The 22020-nt window shown below is 47.7% G+C and overlaps 1 protein-coding gene across 1 annotated transcript; it reads right to left on the bottom strand.

Moving 5' to 3' along the window:
• Positions 1-470: 470 nt before the first annotated feature.
• LOC144157785 (uncharacterized) lies at positions 471-1682 on the bottom strand. The gene has a single exon (XM_077688547.1). It carries the CDS (start codon positions 1680-1682, stop codon positions 471-473), a length of 1212 nt encoding a protein of 403 aa, XP_077544673.1.
• Positions 1683-22020: the final 20338 nt, after the last annotated feature.

Here is a 22020-nt window from a genome sequence, read left to right as displayed (position 1 = left end):
ACACGAATACCAACTGAATTTCTAACCAAAATACAACACCCCCCCGAAGTTCCCACAGAATGACTCACGCAAACGCTGTAGCGGCCACTAAAGGGCCTTATCATGCTCTCAGTGCTGCTTTCGCTTTCTATTTTTGTTTCTTGAATGGCCATTATATCTATTTCTTTTTCGTCCATAATCCTTCGCAGCTGATACTGCTTGCGCCTAGCCCCAAGCCCTCTTACGTTTAAAGTAGAAATGCGAAGCGGCCTATTTAAAATAGCCATAATATCGAATTAAAGCACACTGAGAGCACAATACAACGGCCAGCTCAACGAACCCTGGGCTCCAGTGTAGCGACGGCGGATATTCCGTGTGCGTTGCCGTGCCCTTGTCCGTAGACTCCCCGGAGACGGCTGTTCGCTGCGCTGCACTGCACGAGAGAATCAGGGGGCATTGTTCACATTGCAGGGCCGAACAGGGACGTTACGTTATGTGTCCGGTGGCTTCCTGGGCCGCTCCGCGTTGACGTTGGGTTTCACCTTCACCGACGCCCGTCGAGCATGCGTCGGAGCCTTCGCCGGGGGTTCGTCACCGCTCGGCTCGGCGGTGCTGGCCTGTTTTCCTTCGACATAATCCCTTGTACGCTTTGAAGAGCCAGCAAGGACACCTGTCATCTCAACTTCTTCTTCCCTGCTTTTCTCTCCCTCCGACGCCAGGAGTGGTGCTTCGGTCACGCCCGCACCGTCCGTGGCGTTTTGGTTGCCCTGAACGTCCGGGACTTCGGTGGGCGTTTCTCCTACGGCAGGTGGTTCGGCGCTCGGTGCCACGGCGGCTGCAGGTTCAGGGGGCGTTGCCTCCTTCACCGCGTCCCCTTCCTCTTCCTTGCCCTTCGAAGCGCTCTCCGCGTCTTCGGCGTCCATCACGTACTCGGACTTGTGGTCGTCGTCCGCTGGTCCGGCAACGTTCGCGTAAGTGCGGACGCACTCGCTGTCGCTGTGGCCGTAGCGGCGGCACCGCCCGCACCGTGGGACGCGGCACTCCCGACGAATGTGGCCACTCCGGTGGCAGCGCAAACAAAGCGGTACCCGTCCGGGCACCACGACAAGGGCCTGCTCACCGGCGATCCGTAGCTGGTGCGGGATGTCGTCTACGGTGACGCCCGACTTGAGTCGTAGGGTGACCAGGCGTGTCGTCGAGAGCTGCGAAGTGCAGCCCGGCACACGCCAGCGGTCACGGGTCACTTCGGTGACCTTCCCGTAAAGCGCCAGGGCGCCTCGCACTTCGTCGTCGGGGACGTTGTGGAGCACCCAGTGAAGCTTTAGGCGTACGTCCTGGCTCCGCGGATCAAAGATCAGGCACCTCCGCCCCATCACTTGAAGTTCGGAGGCGGCAACCAGCTTCGCAGCTGTCTCGGCGTCCTTGAACGTCACGGCCCACAGGTGGTTCATCTGATATGCGCCCAAGGCCACAACCTCGGGCAGCAAATTCAGACGCACCAGCGGGTCGCGGAAATCCTCTACCTTGTATGGCCTGGCTTTCACGTCCGCGTGCAGAAAAATGGTGTTGAGAACAGATGGTCCGGATGGCAAATGAGGCAGAATAACTTGATATTCCTGGTTTGCAGAGTTGTCAAAAACAGAAGACCTAGTACCGCGAGCCGATGGGCCCGCCAAAACCGCCCCTTGAACGGAGCTCGTCATCCTGCGTCCGCACTTTGCAGCGGCCGGAAGCAGAATCCCACGCCATCGCTGCATCCATGCATTGCAAAGCATGCTTTCCGCACTGGGCGAACAGAGTAGAACCGTGGGGCTGAAAATTAATATGCAGAAAAATAAAGTAATGATCAATAACCTCGGGACAGCACAGCGGTTTGAGATAGGTGGCGAGGGAGTTGAAGTGGTAAGCGAATATATCTACTTAGGCCAAGTTGTGACCCCAGATTCCAACCATGAGGCAGAGATAATTAGAAGGATCAGAATGGGGTGGGGTGCACTGATATGGCAGACATTCTCAGATAATGAGTAGCAGCCTACCATTGTCGCTGAAGAAGAAAGTGTATGACAGTTGCATCTTACCGGTACTCACCTACGGGGCAGAAACTTGGAGGCTCACTAAGAGGGTTCAACTTAAATTGAGAACGACTCAGCGGCCAATGGAGCGGAAAATGATAGGTGTAACATTAAGGGACAAGAAGAGAGCGGAGTGGGTCAGGGAGCAAACTGGTGTTAATGACATATTAGTAGAAATTAAGAAGAAGAAATGGACGTGGGCAGGGCATGTAATGCGAAGGCAAGATAACCGCTGGTCATTAAGGGTAACAGAGTGGATCCGTAGAGAAAGTTAGAAAGTTAGATGGGCAGACGATGGGCGGCAGAAAGTTAGATGGGCAGACGAGATCAAGAAGTTTGCGGGGATAAATTGGTCACAGTTGGCACAGGACCGAGGTAATTGGAGAATAATGGGAGATGCCTTCCTGCAGTGGGCGTAGATAGGCTGGTGATGATGATGATGATGAAAGTCAGCATGGAGACATCAGGAGTGGCCTACGTCGTCTTTACATCAACCGCGGCCGGAGTCCCGCTAGCCGTTCCCGGCCCGCCGGGCTCCTGATTTATTTCTCTGAAGCAGGGGCTTCAAACGCGCTGCCCGTGGGCCGCACGCGGCCCTCGGACCTGTTCATTTGAACCAATTTGTTACAAATGTTCTTGTTCGAAATTCTGCGTTAGTTTAGGCCAGGGGATGGTTATGCGACATTGCGAAAAACGACTGTTTATTTGTTGAAATTTGCTGTAATATTTGAACCTTCCGGAAGCTTCGCTTTAAAAACGCAGGAATGCAAAAACGAACAACTTCAGCAGCGATGAGCAAAGTTCGTAGCAAAATACGAAAGGTTCGTATAAAAATTGACCATCAGTCCTTCTCAGCTTTTAGGCAGTGAAGCTGTTAAATACTAATGAAAATGATGTTACGAACTGAGTTACAAAAGCGCTTTTAATTGCAATTTCGCAATACAGTTGACTCATATTAATACAAAATTCATGAGGACCGCAAAAAGCTTCGAACTTAACCAACTGTCAAATAAACAGAATTCCGCCGTGGTGGCTCAGTGGCTAAGGCGCTGCGCTGCTGAGCCCAAGGATGCGGGTTCCATTCCCGGCCGCGGCGGCCGCTTTTCCGATGGAAGAGAAAAGCGAAAACGTCGGTGTGCTTGAGATTTCGGCGCATGTTAACGATTTCCATGTGGTCTAATTTATTCCGGAGCCCTCCAGTACTGTGCGCCTCATCGCCTGCGTAGCGTAAGCGTGTTAAACCTCCCAATCAATCAATCAGTCAATCAATCAATCAATCAATCAATCAATCAATCAATCAATCAATCAATCAATCAATCAATCAATCAATCATAAAGTACCATGAAAGCATAGCCGTAATTACGCTACACGTCTTCCTTCTTGATTTTGGTCGCAACCTCGACTTTCCTCGTCAATTCAAGCGTACGACATTGCTTGTCCTGAGTGTTAAGACTCATCGTTAAAGTTGAAGCCTGAAGCGTCCAGCATGCAAACTGCTTACACGGTGTTGTGTGCTGCAACATAGCGTACAGTGCGCGTCAGGCTTGTCTAGGGCAAGCGAGAGCGCTGCTTCTGAGCGTGCTGGCGACACCTGCTGATAGCGGCTGGGTTAGAGATAGCTTGCCATTGCGCGTGCGCGGATTTCGGACAGGGTCAGGCCGGTCGTCGTTTAGCATGTGCCACTCTAATATGCAGGCGCCACCACCCTCGAGGGGCGCTTATCCTCCACAGTGCCAGCCGTGATCGCTGACAGGCCAGATTATCCCCGCGGGTGGTTGCGCTATCATACAAAACGACCTGCGCTAACCTTCTGAACCTCAAGTTTTGTAAACGAAAAGCACGCAACAAATGCACTGAAGCGCTTTCCGTCGAAGCTTTTGTGCGATTACGTAACGGCTGCGATGATAATCCACCACGTCAAATTACGCTCTTACCCCCGTGTCACCGCCTACGGCTGGCACTGCATAACAAAAGCTCCCCTTGCGGGGTGTGGCGTCCGTAGGTTTGAGTGGCCTATGCTAAAAGACGACTGGCCCGAGCCTGTAGGAGAACCACGCAAGCGCAATGGCAGGCTATCTCTACCCAGCTGCTATCAGCAGATGTCGCCAGCCTGCTTCGAAGCCGCGCGTTCGCTTGCCCTAGACAAGCCTGACGCGCACTGTACAAAGAACGTTGGGATGCGTACGTTGGCGCGAGCTTCAGCGGAACTGGCTGCGCGCGGCCGCAGTTGCCATGTCGGCGACATAACACAGTACACTGTGGTCTTTTGGCGCCGAAAAATTTTAATTTCATCGAGAAATGACAGCCACCCGTATGTTTTTATTCAAAATACCTTCCAATTAACCGGCATAATTGGTTTTGGCTTCGAATTACCGGGCAATTTTTCCATTGAATTGCACGTATAATTGCCGAGACCAGCTAGAACATCCCTTCAAGTTAACCGAAAATTCTAATTAAGCGACTTTTAATTATCTAGAGTCGGTTGTATCTTGTTTGCAAGCGTACTTACTGGACGTATTCTAAAGAACCCAAGGAACACAATACGATTGTTATTTGCGATTTAATGTATTTCTCAGTTCAATATAGTAATCAAGTTTGAAATGGCTGCAGTTGTATTCTAACAGACAAATATGAGGTTGCCTGTTTTACGTTGTTTTCGAGGCGCTAATGGAATGTCTTAGAAGCAGCGGCGTTATGTTCGTTCTATCAAAACTGCGACTGGTAATTACCCGTGATATCGCAAAACTCCCCACGATCATGTAGCCGCCTCAGCAGTCAGACTTCATTTATATGTTTCAGGGTCTCCTTACCAAAACAAGGGTTACAGCCATTTTCTGTAACCATTCTCATCCCGTAGATTTTCACATGTTTACAACAAAAGAGAATTCCTCAATGCTTATATTTTCACTGTGGACCACCTAATTACGACAAGTAAATGAACTCGCCGTGATGAAAGATCTGTCAGGAGGCACCATAATTTTTCCCGAGATGTCTATGCTGGAGTTAAAGCTACAGCAGTTTCCCGAATAAGTTGGGGCTCTGTCGCAAAGCGTAATCTGCTGAACGATCCTGCTGACATAACAGGGCAAAATAGAAATGCACACGAGCGAGTGACTTACAGCTGCACTGTAAAAAATAACTTCGTTGCCAGCCACGAAAAATGGGGTGTAAGAAATAGTTGAATAAAGGAAGACCACGCGTAGCTTTCCGGTTTACCGCAATTCTTCCAGATGTGATTACTATAAAGTTATTGAGCGGAGTGCAACGACCTTTCGCACAGCCAATGATGGGGCAAAAGCTTGCTTTGTGCGCAGTTTCAAGTTGATAATTTTGTTCTCCCAGGCTTCATGGCCTTTAAAATATTCCTTTGAAGTGTATGAATAGCAACTTTTGATATCTAATGACGCGCAAACTATTCGGATTTTCATATCCAAGTCCTCTCCTTGGTCAGTACGAAATATCACTTTTTCTTGTGAATTGACTAGGTTCCCGTCCGGTTATATTTTTCAGCAGGAAAGCTGGGAGTCGATCAATAATAACAGAGTGATTGTTCGTTGATATTCCGTCTTGCACGCCAACTGTAGGTTGGGGTCGCAAATTTGCGCGCTTCGGGGGACTTCTCGTTGCCAAAGTAAAATGAGGGCTATGAAGGCGAACTTCATGACAACAAAATTTATGCACGAATATTTACATTTGGGCAAGATAGTAAAACAGGGAAAATCATTCGTATTGACGACCTGGGAACAAATCCCTGTTCGCCGAATCCGATAGTTCAGAGCACCATACAGAAAAATACCGGAATACTAAAATATTTGTCCACTCGCGGGGACGGATTTTTCACCTTCACCCTCGCATCTGTTATCCCTCGGTCGCCCATGTCTTCCGCTTCGGCGCGTTCTTGGAAAACTGTGCCTTGAGCTCCTGAATGGGTTGCTTCGGCTAGAGGACGCTGCAGCGTGTATTAAGCGACACGAATGGTAGCGGTGGCCAGATCCACGTCCAAAAGTTCTAGGCGAGCCCCCGCGGGAGCCGGCGCCATGCATGCCACTTCCGCCTTTCCCAAGTGCTGAGAGGAATTCAGGGAGGGACAGGTGGCTGACCTTTGGGGCGAATGTCCATCGGGATTCAGAATCCAAAATTTGGGGTACAAAAAAAGAATAACACTTGTTTTGGGGGTACTTCTGCAATGCCTATTCGGTGCATTAACATACCATTACACGCACAGTTAAACACCCGCACGTTCCAGTGCAGGGCGTTTTCGGTACAAACAGGTTATTCAGGAATAAATCATAGAAAAAAATAGCAGTTGCAATGAATTACCGATTTTTAATGTTATCAATATTTTACTTATCCCGGCATAATCATAAGTGCATCCAATTTCTTCGAAACGATAATTGTGTATTAAAGAGGGTTCCTAAATCGCGTTGTATTGCTTTGTCTTTGGACAGTATCTCAAGGATCTATTTTTCTAAAAACGACGTCTGTTCTCTTATTGTAATATTTACGAATAATTATGAATCTGCATACTTTTTAAACAATTGATATTATAGTTACTTATTAGGGATCATTCCTCAATCCTCTTTAATGTAATTGCCTTTTTTGTAAATGTTCTTTGAATAGCAGCCCTAACGACTGAAATTAATTACTGAAATTGCGAATTATTTTTGGAATTGCGAAATGTATGCAATTCTTATTCACGGTTGAAACTTAATTATGGCCTGTACAAAATCAATACTACTTCAATGGTGAAAAAATCTTGCAGTCAATTCGTTCTTGCTTTCACACTTAGGCATTTGGAGAGTGCAAGTAGTTAATCAACGGGTTATTCATGGATGCTAGTAAACAAAAGCAAACCGATAAACACAACTACCACCCAATAACAAGAAATACAAGCACGCGCGGTTCATCCCTTTGGATGTAATGACTCGTTGGATCTAGTGATGCGTTGGATCTAATGACTCGGATGGATCTGTTGACTCGTTGGATCTATTGACGCGTTGGATCTAGTGACTCGATTGGATCTCTTGGCTTGTTAAATCTTCTGACTCGGGCATCACGTGACCTAGTGTATCTCCTGACTCGTTGGATCTAATGACCCGTTGGATCTAGTGACCATAAGCGTATAATAGACACCCCAGATAAACATCGCTTTCTTCCATTATAACAAGGAAAAAAAAATGAATAGGCAGGTTTGGCGAGAGCTGAGACAGTCGTCTTCATGACAAAAGCAAGTGACACACCCCTCTCTTTACCAAGGGGGCTGGTAGATGAATAAGAGAAAGCCTGGAAATTACCAATAAATATAGCATTGTGAAATGAACAAGAAATTTGCTCGGAATTGCGATTTCATAATACCTTCTTATTGAATGTATTGACTGGGCTCACTCTAATCGTCTGTGTAAGGAGTAGAACAAGGTTTACCACTGTGATGCTAATGGATTGTTTCAGGAGGAGCGGCTTTGTGTTCCTTGTATTAAAACTGCCACTGGCAATTACTCATAATATTGATTGGGATAAAACTGCCTGCAATTATATAGCCGCTTGATCCGTCAAGCGTCATTCATTCGTTTCAAGGTAATTACGATAAGTAAAGAAACTGGGCGAGGCGTAGTGACATAGCAATCCTGTCGCACCGTGACTTTTTCCCGAGATACAGAACAACAGAAGCTTCGTAGCTCGCAAAGCATAATCTGCTGAACGATCGCGCTTACGGGCCGCCACAAGGGGAAATGAAGTCGGGTGAGCCATATACAGCTTCCCGCAAAATAAAGATCACTGACACCTAATTCTCACACAACACATAATAATTGCCATCGTTGATCGACTCATCAATCAATAATTTAATTTATGTGACTGATTAAATTGCTTGCTTGATTGATTAATCAAAACGTTGTTATTCGGATATGGGGAAAATTCCCCTTGATTAATAAAATGCCGTCGGGGTCGAAGCTCCTTAGGGGGTCGGGCTGTCAGCGTCCCTTGTCATCGTTGTCGTCGTAACTTGTACTAAAAAACACACCGTGACACTCGCTTTCCAGCGCCTCGCGCTAGGACGCTTCGTGCTTCAAAGACACGAGACTTACAGCAAAGCTTTTTATCCTACTCCCAATGGTTTCATATCCGTGTGCAGCACTTTTTGTGCAGCACTAGTATACCCGCTAGTATTGCGAAACAAATCAGAAATCAAGGGCCTCGGTTGGAAAACTTTAGGTGCGTGAGGAACCGGTAATTAACCCTTTACACTGCTCTAATTTTCACCGCGAGTGCGCTTTAAGTAATTTTAGGTATTTCAAGAAGGGCTTTTGAAAAACCTGCTTCCGTTCGAGAGCTACGATTTTTTTTTGCTCCCTCCCATTCAGTAACGCTCGCCGTCGACGGCTGCCGCCGAGGAGGGCGCTAGGCGTCTTCGGAGGCGCGTGTCCCCTAAAGTTGGGGATTTGAAGAATAGAGAGTTTTAGCAGTCCGTCCGTTCTGTCGTATGCGTTGTTACTGGGTTGACCGGGACCCGGCTGGGCACTTGGGCAGTCGTCGCGGTAGGTGGATTAGTTCCGCGGGCCTGCCTTGGCCATGTCCGTGCATTCGCACCCTTCTTACTTGCCCTTCCGCGCGCTCAGAAGCAGACCGGTCCCGGTCAACCCGGTAACAACTCATCCAACGAAACGGACGGACTGCTAAACGGGATCCGGACATTTCGGTGTCGGACATTTCGGTCCAGGCCGTTTCGGTCCAGGACGTTTCGGTCCAGGACGTTTCGGTTTGGACATTTCTGTGCACGGACATTTTGGTGCACGACGTCTTGGCCTAGACATTTTGAGTGAGGGGATGTACCAGGCATTCTTTGAACATTTTAGCTTTAATATTGTAATTTCGTGACTTCATATGATTTTACGTTCGAGACTTGTGCTTGCTCCGCCGTTCGTGGAAACGAACGCTAAACCCTGGCGGAGGATTGCCACGTGAAACCCAATTTCTCTAGTAGATGGTAAAAATTAACGTTGTTAGTTTGGATCCGTTCAACCAGTTTTTGTTAGTTTAACATTCATGTGAACAACCCTAATACTTTAAGTGTTTAAGCGTCTTGCACCCAACGGTGCAAGACGCTGCTGCTTTTAGTCTATTCCCCCCGCCCCCAGCAAAACTTCCGCGAAAAGACAACAGAAAAACGAGGTCGATTAGGCGCGTGTGCATTTCGTTTTAATTATTCTCTCAATCAATCTCGCCTTCGTTGCATTCCGTGTCAGTTCTATTTAAAACTAACAAACCACCGATCGCACTTCTGGTGGCGTTACTTAGGGGAGGGGAAAGCTGATTGATTGATTGATTGTAGGGTTTAACGCGCCGACGCAACGCAGGCGATGAGGCTCGCCGTAGTGGAGGGCTCCGGATTAATTTTGACCACCTGGGGATCTTTAACGTGCGCCGAAATCTCGCACACACGGGCGTTTTTGCTTTTCGCCTCCATCAGAAAAGCGGCCGCCGCTGCCGGGAATCGAGCCCGCGACCTCGTGCTCAGCAGCGCAACGCCTTAGCCACTGAGCCACCGCGGCGGGTGGAGGGGAAACCTGAGCCCCGCCTGTCACTTGTGCTTCACCATTGCGTCTACTGGACTTCGAACTATAAGACGACTGTTGCCGCCCTCGTCACACTAGCCTATTCATTTTGTTTTGCTCCTTATAATTGATTTGATTGATTGTAGGGTTTAACGCGCCGACGCAACGCAAGCATGAGGCGCGCCGTAGTGGAGGGCTCCGGATGAATTTTGACCACCTGGGGATCTTTAACGTCCAGCGAAATCCCGTACACACGGGCGTTTTTGCTTTTCGCCTCCATCAGAAAAGCGGCCGCCGCGGCCGGGAATCGAACCCGCGACCCCGTGCTCAGCAGCGCAACGCCTTAGCCACTGAGCCACCGCGGCGGGTTGGCTCCTTATCATGGGAGGAAGCGATGTATACCTGGGGTATCCATGATATGCGCGACTTGATGAGTTAATTCCCAAGGGGGCGACTGAAGGCGCAGAAAGAGCGATTCCTGGAGTGGGGGCGCCGTCGATATGACCGCGACGCGCGGAAGGGCGTAGCCAGCAAACGATAGTGGCCATTGTGTTCTCAGCGGCTTTTTGGGTGGCTTTTTGTGTCACTTATAGAGGTTTCGTGCGCCAATGGTGAATGTAAAGCTTTTTCTCTGTTTTAAACGCGAAGTGTGTTATGTCATTGTTCTGAATGTATCACCCAATTCTTGTAAAAGCCTCCACTAAGAGGCTAGCAGTATGTTCTAAATTAAAAAAAAATAAAAAATCACTGCGGTGACGCTTCGGAGACCGTGAACTCCACCACGCCATTAGGATTTTCAGGGAAAACCGAAAATAATATGGCTGAAAAAGAAATCTGGTCGAGATTCGAGCGTACAGGCGGGAGGTGGGAGGGGGGGGGGGGTGGCGCTAGAACGAAGAATTAAAATGTGTTAAATGTAGGCTTGTAAACGTTAAACGAAGTTTGGTTGTCCCGAGCACAATGGGTGGAATTTGTATGCACAACCGCTACGCGCTTAATCAGCATTTATGACATTAGAACCTGCGGCTGTTTTCCAAAAGGCCCGTTTTTCCTCCCCGACAATATCCTAGACCAGCGTTCGCGAATTCATTTTAGCAAGGCAGCCCAGCCTACGTAATACTATTCATAAGGTTTTCTACATTGTGCAGGGCTAGCGAATGTTTGTTACTTTTTGGATATTGAGAGTGTGCATGTAATTTGTGTAATTTGAGGGTGTGTAATTTAAAAAAAATACAAAAGAAGTGGCTGACCATCGTAAACACGGGTAATTGTCCTAGCTAAAAAAAGAGCGAATATAAATTAACAACCTGTCATAAATGAAAAAAAAACGTGTGCTAAAGAATTCAATCGGCTGCATAACAGCTAGGTGTACCAAGGAAAAGGTATTAAACAAAAATATATAAATGTAGAATTTCTAAAAATACCTGGCAAAGATCGAACATGGCATCAATCAAAAAATAAATTCACTGCTCCAGATTGTTGTCCATAACCCACGTTAAGCGGAAATAAAAATATAGCGGGTGTCGCAAACAGGCAAGCACCGGATAATTTGGTCGCCGAAATGTCCGCACACCGAAATGTCCATACACTGAAATTTCCGCACCGAAATATCCTGCACCGAAATGTCCTCGAGCCGTCTGGAGTTTGTCCGGTGCTCCCTGAAAAAATTCGCCTAGGAGCGTTTCTTTTGATTATCTTTATCTCCAGATAATCTGCTGCCGTTGGGGCTAATATTCGTATAATATACGTAGTTCGATGTGAGTTTTAAATGGCTCACTTAATTTCGACCCAGGATTACCCGAAACTATATTTTAATTTAAAAACCTAATTGTAACGTTAATGTAACGACACGTTCCAATTTTCGGAGTGGAACTGGAACGCGTTCCTTTCGCAATAAAGGAACTTGTAACGGGAACTCGTTTCGAAATTTGCAAGGAACGAGGAACGAGCTTAAGTTCCTATTTTGGAGGAACGTGTACAACACTGATTATTTCCTCCAACTGAGAGTTTTTAGGACGCGCGTTGGGAGCAGTGTTGACCTGCATTCGAGGTATTTTTTGTTTTTGGGCGTTTGATATAAGCGCTGTAGAGGAATTTATTCATGTATTTGGGAGTTCCTAATCAGTGCACCGGTCGCATTTTCATTTTTCGTTTAGGATTACATGATTTCTATTCTTTTTGCGCTTCAAACGTTGAATGGCAAAACGTTGAAAGTTTGTTTTCTGCACACAGTCAATTTATTGCATAGCAATTCCATAAATACGATTTTCATGTGCACACGTTAATAACACAATAAAAACACTGAATCAACAAAACACCTACATCGAGAACACAATGTATCTTGGTAAGAACGATATCTGCCACAACACTCCACAACGAAAAAAATGTAAGCCATTTGCAAACAATGAGGTCAGCATGTTGTCGGTGCGCTGTTTGCTTGCACTTGCCTTCCAAACTCTGACATTTCCGCGCCTCAGGGCACGTTCCCCAGGAAGCCACAGTAGCACTTGCATTACAGGGATAGCAAAATGCTTTAAATCTCCGGCAACAAGTGCAGAAGCATACTGGGCATCTGACCTGAAAAAAGAGAAAGAAACGGCATTGTAATGACGCCGCATTTGTCACTCTTGTGTCCAACTTTCCGTAATGTCTGAACGTTTATTTAAAGGTACGCAAAACTACACTTGCGTCCGAGACATCTGCGCTCACTAGCAACATTTATAGAGAGTTCCAACTAGGTTGCCGCCATCTTGCGTGCGCAGCGCCATCTGGTAGCTGGCCGATTTGCTGGCTTGGGCGTTTGCTCCGCGGAGATTGGGCGCTAGCGGCGACTCGGTGAATTTTGCGTTGTAGCGCGTTGTACGTTCATTTCCGTGATATACTTTAAATGGGAAAGTTGTTGCATAGGACCAGTTTAAGCGATCTGGCTTATGGCGAATTCCATTGGGCGAACAAGAGCAAGTGGAGCGAGCAGCCAGAGCAGCACACGGGGGTAACGGGGACGTGTGCTTTCGTTCCGCAAATGAAATATTCGCGCTGCTCCGGGAGCAGTGAAAAGAGGGGGAGGGCGAGATGTTAAGAGTCAAGTGACCAAACGTTTCCCGCGCTCGCTTCCCGGAGCATTTCGCGCGCTCGTGATGTCCGCACGCAGTTATTCCTCGCCAGTTTGCCAGATACGTGCCGGTGGTTTTGTGTCTGCCTTCCGCACGGCGACGAATGAAGAAGCCGAGCGGATGTTCATGTTCATGATAAAGAGGTCACCATCGTGTCTCCCCAAAATGAGCTGCGAACGATTACAGCGTCCACCGTCTTTTCCAGATACGACTCTACCTTCGGTCGCTGCTCCGGCGGGGTGAACTGGTGCTCGAACATAAACTCATGCAATGTCAAATCGTCGTCGTCGTCGCTGCTGCTGCTGTCCGATGATGAGCTTGCGCTTGAATATGTGGTGCTTTCATCATCTAAAAGTAGCAGCAATTCCTTGTCCAGACGGCCGCACTTAGCTGCTGCCGTACGCACTGAGCGACTACCGCGGCTGCTGGATTCCGCCATTTTTCCTCCGCCACCCGGGGATAAAACCAGAAGTGACGCAAAAGAGGTCATGTGACTTCCTCGGCGTTCCCTGTTACTCCGCCGCTGGCGACGGAGCACCGAGAACTGCTCTCGGCTGCTCTCGGCGCCAAAAAAGTGCTCCTCATCGACCAATGAAACACAACGCCCCTGCTCCTGCCCGACCACTGGAAGACGCCAGAACTCGCGAGAGCACTTTGGGTGCAGTTAGAAGTGCTCCTGTTCGCCCAATGGAAAGCGCTTAAATCGGCGGCTTTTTGGGCAGCGGGGGAGCTGAAATTCACCTCGAGGTAGCGTGTATGTATGTATGTATCAGGGTGTCGAACCGAAAAAAATACCGGTTCGGTTACGGTTCGGGTGAAATAATTTCGTTCCGGTTCAGTTCCGGTTCGACAAAATTATGTGCCGAACCGGTTCGCGAACCGGTTCGGGAGCTTGAACCGGTTCGCGAACCGGTTCGATGAATTGAATTGTCACTGAAATTAGAAAAAAAACATTTAGTAGTTTAAAGCGACAGTAAAGTCAAAACACAAACAAAAATTCAAAATGCTGCTGTTCCCCAAGGGCAGTGGCGCAATTGCAAAGCAAACTTTAAATAATCACGAGATATTAGAAAAACAGATGAAGTGGTGACGATTTACTACCTACTTTCTCGTCCAGACTTTATGTTGTCCTAGCGACTATTCATAAAGCCACCGCCGAGAGATATGACGGTGGGATATATGTATATTCTGCCCTTTCATTTTTTGTTAAAATCGCAATCGTCACTATGGAATCGCCTATCACGCTTACCTTGAAGCCTTAAATTTAGGTCTGTGTACTGGCGTGTTGAAATATCAGCGCTAATTACCAATGGCGTACATTTTTTTAATATTTGTAACAAAACAGAACAACCCTACTACAGGCACATAAATACTACCAATGAATTAGATCATTTGGTCACCCTGAATAATTTGTTAGCTGTCACCCTATCGAATGTGTTAGCCACACTTTTGTTAAAAGTAAGCTTTAGTTAACGCTCAGTCACTGCATTATTTCTCTGACCACTGCAATTCCTTTTGCGAAAGCTATACTGGATGTGTGCATTACAATCAGTATGTCATCGTACCGCCTGACCCCCGGCCATCGTTCCGTGTGCTACATTGCGTAATCTTATAACAGATTATGCTGTTACAAAATGAAAGGGAAATTTTACGCGCGGAGCATAAGAAGAACTTTTTTGGGTAGGCGCTCTTTAATTCGTCCACAGCAGTACTCCCCTCTGACCTGCCTCGGTAGCTCAGTGGCTAAGGCACTGCTGAGCGCGAGGTCGCGGGTTCGATTCCCGGCCGAAGCGGCCGCTTTTCTGATGGAGGCGAAAAGCAAAAACGCCCGTGTGTACGAAATTTCGGCGCACGTTAAAGATCCCCAGGTGGTCAAAATGAATTCGAAGCCCTCCACTACGGCGCGCCTCATCGCCTGTGCTGGGTCGGCGCGTTAACCCCACAATCAAATCAAATCAGTACTCCCCTCCGGATCGAGTAGCAGTAGAAGTAATGTAGCGAGTTGGGCAGTCAGTACAAGTGCACCTTCGAAAAAAAAGCAGATCTGAAAGAGAAAAAACTGCAGAACAAGCAGAAAAGATGATCGCTCGGCGAATGGGACAGTGTGAGGTACCGGCCGTCCTTTCTGCACGTGTCATCTGCTTTATTACTGTTTCTGCTTCCAAGACAAGGTCGAGGACTGCAGTTTCTTGCCAAGAGATTAAGTGCGCACCTTAACAGTTTTCCCTGACATATCTGTTGTTATTTGTACTTGTAAAAAACGGAGCTTGTCCACTGTACTGTCCTCAAAAATGGTTGTGGGTAATGGACATCGAAGCCACTTGTAGTCAGCATCAAGTGGTTTAGCCACTGAGCCGCTCCTGCGGTCAAATTTGTCAAATATTACAATTTGCAGGTGTCGGACCTTTTAAACAAATTATGAAATGGAAAAAGTTTGCACACATCGGGCTTTCGCTGCTGCACACTGGAGCACTCCTGCAGCCTGATTGCTCCACTAAAGTTGCAGCTAGGGAAGGGCAAAGTCGTTTTATATCCCCTGCAAGCTGCGGAGAATGACATTTCCTTTGGTCAGCTTCCACTACGCTCGCGCTTCCAGCAGCAACAGACCATTGCTACATTGGTGCTCATTCATTTCCCTTGTTGTTACATAGAGTGTGATAGTGTTCAATTGTCTGGAGGGGGAAGTAAGCGAGCAGGTACGAAGTTGATGGTACGTGAAAGAAAAAAAAGCCTGAATTGCATTGACTGTGCAATGTCAACAACAGAGGGTCGAACCGTTTCGGCATGAACCGGTAACCGTTATTTCTTTTTTCGGTTCAGTTCCGGTTCGGGTTCAGCGTGCTCAAAAAATAACGGTTCGGGTTCGGGTTCAGTTCCGGCAAAAATACCGGTTCAGTTCCGGTTTTCGGTTCGGTTCGGTTCCCGTTCGACACCCTGGTATGTATGTATGTATGTATGTATGTATGTATGTATGTATGTATGTATGTATGTATGTATGTTTGTGTTTTTTGGCGCAAGGGTATTCGAAGTAGCGTTGACCACGGGGGGTAAACGATGCCGTGTCGAACATATGTTTTCAATACTTCGTCCCAATTTTTCTTTGTTTGCGTGTGTGTGTGTCTGGGATCGCGTATAGCGGGTATTTTGGTATTTTTACTGCAAAAACTGATGTTTGTTAAAACGATCTAACACTGATACGCTCGGCGCCCATGGGCAACAAGCAGAAGCGCGTGTCAGTGTAACAAACTTCTGGCTTCATATCCCTGCAGGCGTTAATACAGGTATTTTTGTGTGAACTTCGTAAGTATTTGAAAAATTAAATAGTTTGTATTAAATATTATCGATATATAAACGCCTCACCCTCAGCCACCACTGCCGCCAACTATAAACAAAGCTCCCTCTCTCTAGAATTGCGAGCTGCTCTGCAGCACAATTTAGCAGGGCCACTAATGTACAACATAAATAAAATAAACTACACAGCTCCTGGAGAGCGTCATATCAGGATTTATTAAGCGTCCGCCGTTGGGCAACCATATAAGCCTACTCATTTGCGTTGCTTAATTTGATGTTGCCGACAAAGAGACATCACATTTGGGTAATGGACTGAACTGTTGGCTGGAGTGAGTGAGTGAAAAACTTCATTTTGCCCGAATCGGGGATGGGGAAAGAAGGGAGGTAGAATCCCCTTCAGTAGCCCCCCTTCCGCTCAGATTTGCTGGGGTATGGGACAACCCAGGTAGGTGGTAGTCACTGTGACAATAATACGTGGAGCTGGGTTTGCTGCAATGTGACCGCAGCAACGGTGGAGATGGAACTAATACCATCTGCGACAGAGGCAAGTTTTAGTCACATAGTTTAGTTTAGAAAGAAAATAGAAGAATTTTCTGCAACTACTCCGAACTAGGTGCACAGAAAGATTTACAATTAAGGCAGAAAGTTGGGCTAGTTGGTTATCTGACTGCATTTTACTAGTGAAAAAGAGACACAGACGAAGAAGTACACATGACACTGTGTATGTGTACTTCTTCTTCATCCGCGTCTCTTTTGCGCTAGTAAAATGCAGTACAGAAAGAGCTCAGCAGAACAAAATTGCCAGAAATTTTGCGTGTTAAAGCACGCAAGCAACTCAAAAGCTCCTAGTCTGGCTCATTTATTAACATTTCATTAAAATGTAGCGTAAATTAATGGTAAACCCGCACGCGCGATCCGTGCAGAGCGTAGGCAAGGCAAAGAAGCAGCGGCGCCAGGCCCGCCGTGATCGGCGCGCACACTCCAGAGAGAGGGAAAGGCGGCTGGCGCGCCGCAACCGCTGCGTGCGATAGTACGTTTCCCCCTCGCCCGATAGAACGGTCTACTAGTTCGTCAAAACGAAGTGCTGTTTGAAAGGAAGCGCGACCCTTGTGGCGACCCACTTTTCAAAATGCTTCCTTTATCTCTTTTCCTCGCTGTAGTGTTCTGGGAGCCAGCTTCAGGTTTTACCGCCCGCACTTCCCCTCTGTCTCCTCACCCAATGTAAAGGAAAAATTTCAGTCGTTGTGACGCCTGCGCCCGCCCCCCCCTTCCCCCTCCCCCCCGCGTCCCCCCCCCCCTCCCCTTCAAAAAAAAAATAAGCAGTCGTCCTTCGACTCTACAGGATGCTCCCTCAAATGGCGCTTGGTGGTTATGGTTACACCCGCCTAGCCCACGGAGAGCTCCCACAGGGCCGCGACCTTCTCCCTTTTCCAGTGAAAGCAATGAATCGCCGGCGGGCTTGCGCGGCGGGCACCAGACGTACTTCTCAAGAAAAGCGGCCCTGCGACGTTTGACCTGCCAACTTCACCTTCGCCTGCCAATGAGCCACAGACACAGCCTAACAAAAACACCTAACAGCCGTTCACAGTGCTGACACTTCATTCTGCTCGCGAGTGTGAATAAGTCAATGTTCTGCTCGAGACCCGCGCAAAAACGCATTGCTTTCACACCGTTGGGCCTCCCCATAGGGGCCGGGCGGCTGGTGTATGGCCCCACCATGATGTTGATGGTGATGATGATGATGGTGATGATGATGATGGTGATGATGATGATGATGATGATGATTAGCGGCTTTCCCTTTGAATCGGGGCGTCGGTTGTCAGCAACCTACTTGCCTGTTTTATTACGTTTACTTGCCCTACTCCCAGCTAACCTATAGATCTGCTTCCTCTCTCCCATCTCTCTTTCTTTTCTGTTTTAAACTCATCGCCCAACCCCCTTTTTTCTCCCCTCGCTGTTCTAAATTCTCATCCGTATGATTACTCCGCCTGCGTACCCATCCCTTCCCTACTTTTCCTCCACCACCACTCCAGTCGCCTCTTCGTCACCTCTATGGCCTTGAAGTTGAGGTTCCCCCTCGTCCCAAATCCCAAATCTTCCGCCAGCGTCGTTTCCCCCTCACCCCGCGGTGGCCGTATCTCTGTGCAGCTCCTGACAATATGGTCTATAGTTTCCCGATCACTGCCGCACGCAGCATGCACACGTTTCATCCTGCTGCCTATAGCTACCCGTGCATGCCCGGGCTCTCAGGCACCCTGCCCGTGCCTCGAAGAGCAACGCACTGCCTATCGTATTGCCATAGAATCCCTCCTTCTTAATTTACCGTCTCTCTGCCCTATAAGTCTCCAGGGTTTTTTTCGCCTCCATTCTCTGTGCCCACTTCGTCGTCTCTGCTGCCTTTACCTGCTTTTTAACTGTTGTGTAAACCCCGCTTTCCCCTACCGACTTTCCGTACCGCTTGGCCAGCTGTCTGGTCCTCCGTCTCCACGGCGTGTCCACGCTCCTCATATACAGGTACTTAAACACCCTCACGGCCCATTTTTCGTCCTCCATGTCACGAAGCCGCTGCTCAAACTTTTTCTTGCTCTGCGCCTCCCTCGCTCGAAAGACGACCAGCTCATATCCCCTTGTACCGCTTCATTTGTAGTTTCGCTTCATTGTAGTTCGCTTCAGCGAACAGCGCCGCCCGTGGCGAGCCGCTCGTCAGTGGAATGCCGGTGGCGGTCAGCGCAGCGTAGTTGTGTATGGTTTTCTGTCGTTCTGCTGTGGTGCGGCTTGCAAAGGAACCATAAGTAGTTTTTTTCAGATCGGCGTGGAAGTGACCTTTAAGAAGCATGCCATGTGTATGATTTTCGCCCATTCTCAGTAATTACAAATAGCAGACGACGCTCAATGCCCCAAGCTGGAAGTCAATCAGGAAGTCCAAGTCCGTTCCTTCATGCAAATTGTTCATGCCTGCATGCACTTTGGTGTATCCAGGAATATATTGCAGCGAAATGCTCCTACAAAGCCGGTGTGTGCAGTCGATCCAAGAATGCTGCGGCGCTGGCCTTAGCAGTTGATGACGAAACAGCGTCGTGAGCAAGCTAAAGATAAATTTGGGGGGAGGGGGGGGTACCTTCTAAAATTTACCAGAAAACAAACAACTTCATTAACTACAGCATAAATGTCTTAAATTACACAGAAATACGCTTGCTACAGCCACCGGGAATCTTTGACAGAATAAATACCACATGAACGTTTATGCGTGCCGTGAAAAAGCATTGCTTTATAAGACTTGCTATGGTTACAGGGTAGAATTGGTTAATGGTTTTCAAGTAAAAAACAATTCCTGCGTGGGCGGATGAAGGACGAGAGACAAGAGGGTGCCAAAAAGCTGCCCTAAGTTCCAAAACTAATGCAGTGGTTGAGTTTTACAAGCTGCCTGCCACCTACGTTTAAAAAATCTTGCACTCCACCGTCTAACGACGATCATCGTTTATCACAAAGCTTTCTCGAATGAGTTTCCTTAGTTGTCTTCTGGATTTATCTTTGACTAGTTTTACTTTGAATTTGAACGGTACGCAGTTTGGTCTTTTAATCGCAGCGTCTTTTACGTTGACCCTTTCCCATTCTATTTCACACGAAGAAGGCTTCGCGTACAACCATCGTGTTCGTTAGACGGAGGGCTGGATGATTTTTCTGTTTAAATTTGCACCTCCATGCACACGTCTCGGAATTTTGACTTCTTCCTTCGTGTCGGAAATGCGTCTGTGCTGGAGGACTCTGGCTGATGCACCCCTATTTGAGGCAATTAGCCCCGCATTTTTGGTTTTTCACAAGGTATTCCACGATTTTTTAGTGGATCGGGAAAGAATACTTAAGCATTAAAAAACACAGGCTGATGTTAACATGCCACAATTTTTTAACTATCGGTGGCAGCCTTTATTCCACGCAGGTGGTAAAATGGGAAACGGAGCAGGGATGGTTTGTTGCTTGGGCTGTTTGGTGGTTGAATAACTTTGGCTCCTGATAAAATGACCACTACAAACGTGCAAGTCCCGCTTCGGCTCTCAGGCTCCCATGCTGCCACTCATAAAAACCGAAGACACTAAGCTCATGGTTAAGAAAGAAAGTGTAAACTGCCGTGTTGTTTGCACGGCCGCACGGTAATCGATCTCGTATGTAAGTGCCTTTTTTTCAAAGAAAACATATCGAGGTATCCCAACATTACTGCTGGCGTCGAAACCGTAGTCGTTGAAACCGGTTAATATAATTTATTTTTAGAAATTAATAATAACAATAATAATAGTTTTCCTACTCAGATCGCGCGGAGGCCGGCGCAGAGCGCTGCAAAAAGCACTCATGTCAATGTAGCCCATTCCCAACCTTAGAACCTTCCAATACGTTTACGTAGGCGTTAGGGTATTTAAAAAGAAATGAATACTAATAATAGTAGTTTTGTCCCTGCTCGGGTTAGGTGGAGCCAAGCGTAGATTACCGCAACAAGCGCTCATGTCATCGCAGCCGATACCCAACTTTAGAAGCGACCGACAAGTTTCCGTAGACGTTAGTGCATCTAAAAACCCAACACATCTGTCTACACTTCGTTTCACAGCACATATCCGCTCACAACACCAATATATTCAAAGCACCAAAGCAAACACCACAAATACAACGGAAGGCTGCCCAGTCCAATGCACCGACTCATTCCACTAACAAGGGGAGCGCCGAGTGGTGGCGCCACGTGTTCAGCTGCCCTAGGGTGCCTCGAAGCGCTCACCTCCAGTGGCGGAGAATTCCCCGTGCAGCGACGCGGGAAACACACTGAGTTTATTTGACACTAGAAGAGGCACAATTCTCCCAAAATGTTGGTTACAATAAAAAACATGCAAATCTTACCTTCAACCACCTCGCAGACGCACAACCGCGTTGTTGCACAACCGCGTTGTTTTTAACGAACCCCTCTCTGTTAGAGATCACTGCATTTAGTCTTCGCGTCGGCTCGCTGGCGTACTCCGTCGGCTCGAAGGCTGGAGACGACGTGGCAGCGCATGGGGTGTAGGGAAATATGGTCCCGGAAAAAAGGGCCCTGGAAAAAATGGTCCCGGAAAAAATGGTCCCAAATCCAGGGTGGAAAAAAATGATGTACCGGAAAAATTGTTCCCGATGCCAAGGCAGGAAAAAGTAATCTTGCGGGAGTAAAGCCGTTAATCGAACCAAGAACCTTTGTTTTACCGATATTCAGGTTGTGTTGCTTTCATGACCTCTCCCATATATATTTTCTAATTTGCCGTTACGCTAGCTTAATCCACAGATGTTTCGCATTGACGACGTCTCAACCACATATGGCATACATAAGTCTCAGCACATCTCTGCTTCAAACCCGCACGTTGTGAGGAGGGTAAACCGCCTCCACGCAACCTCGACAAGTGAAGGTTCCGACAGGAGAAACAGGGTCCTGGTGATGTGTAGCGAAAGGAACGAGCATCAAAGGGGCTGCCCAGGGGGATAATCTAGATCCACTATATCAGGTTGAGCATAGCTTATACCCCTGTCCAACGGGCACTTTCAATCGCGATTGAGTCGATCTGGATCGAGCTCAATCCGGATCGGGCGCCTTCTACACGGCAGTTTCAATCGCGATCGAGCTCGATCCCGCTCGAACTCAATCCTGGTTTCTCAAGCGCGATCGAACGAAAGCGGTGATACTCTCGTCCCCGCTCAGTAATGACACAGAAAATGGAAACTTCAACTAATGCCACAAATTGTGTCAAATAACTTGACCCAAACAAGCGTGTGGTAACATTTCCATAGTTACGTATACCTAAGACCGCGCAAAGTTACCAGACGCCGGCCGATGATGATGATGATTAGCGGCTTCCCCTTTGTAACGGGGTGGTGTTACACAGCGGCCTTAGTAGCAACGCCACTGTACAATCATCTCGCCAGAAAAATACAAAAAAATAAATAAATAATAATATCAAAATAAAAAGAAAATACTTCTACGAAATTTTTGTGCTAGTCTGACTTGTT

The sequence above is a fragment of the Haemaphysalis longicornis genome, unplaced genomic scaffold, assembly GCF_048455015.1.
Source record: "Haemaphysalis longicornis isolate Haplotype H1 unplaced genomic scaffold, Haemaphysalis longicornis Haplotype H1 scaffold_1, whole genome shotgun sequence".
Taxonomy (NCBI): Eukaryota; Metazoa; Arthropoda; class Arachnida; order Ixodida; family Ixodidae; genus Haemaphysalis; species Haemaphysalis longicornis.
This window is presented reverse-complemented; position numbering and strand designations above follow the sequence as displayed.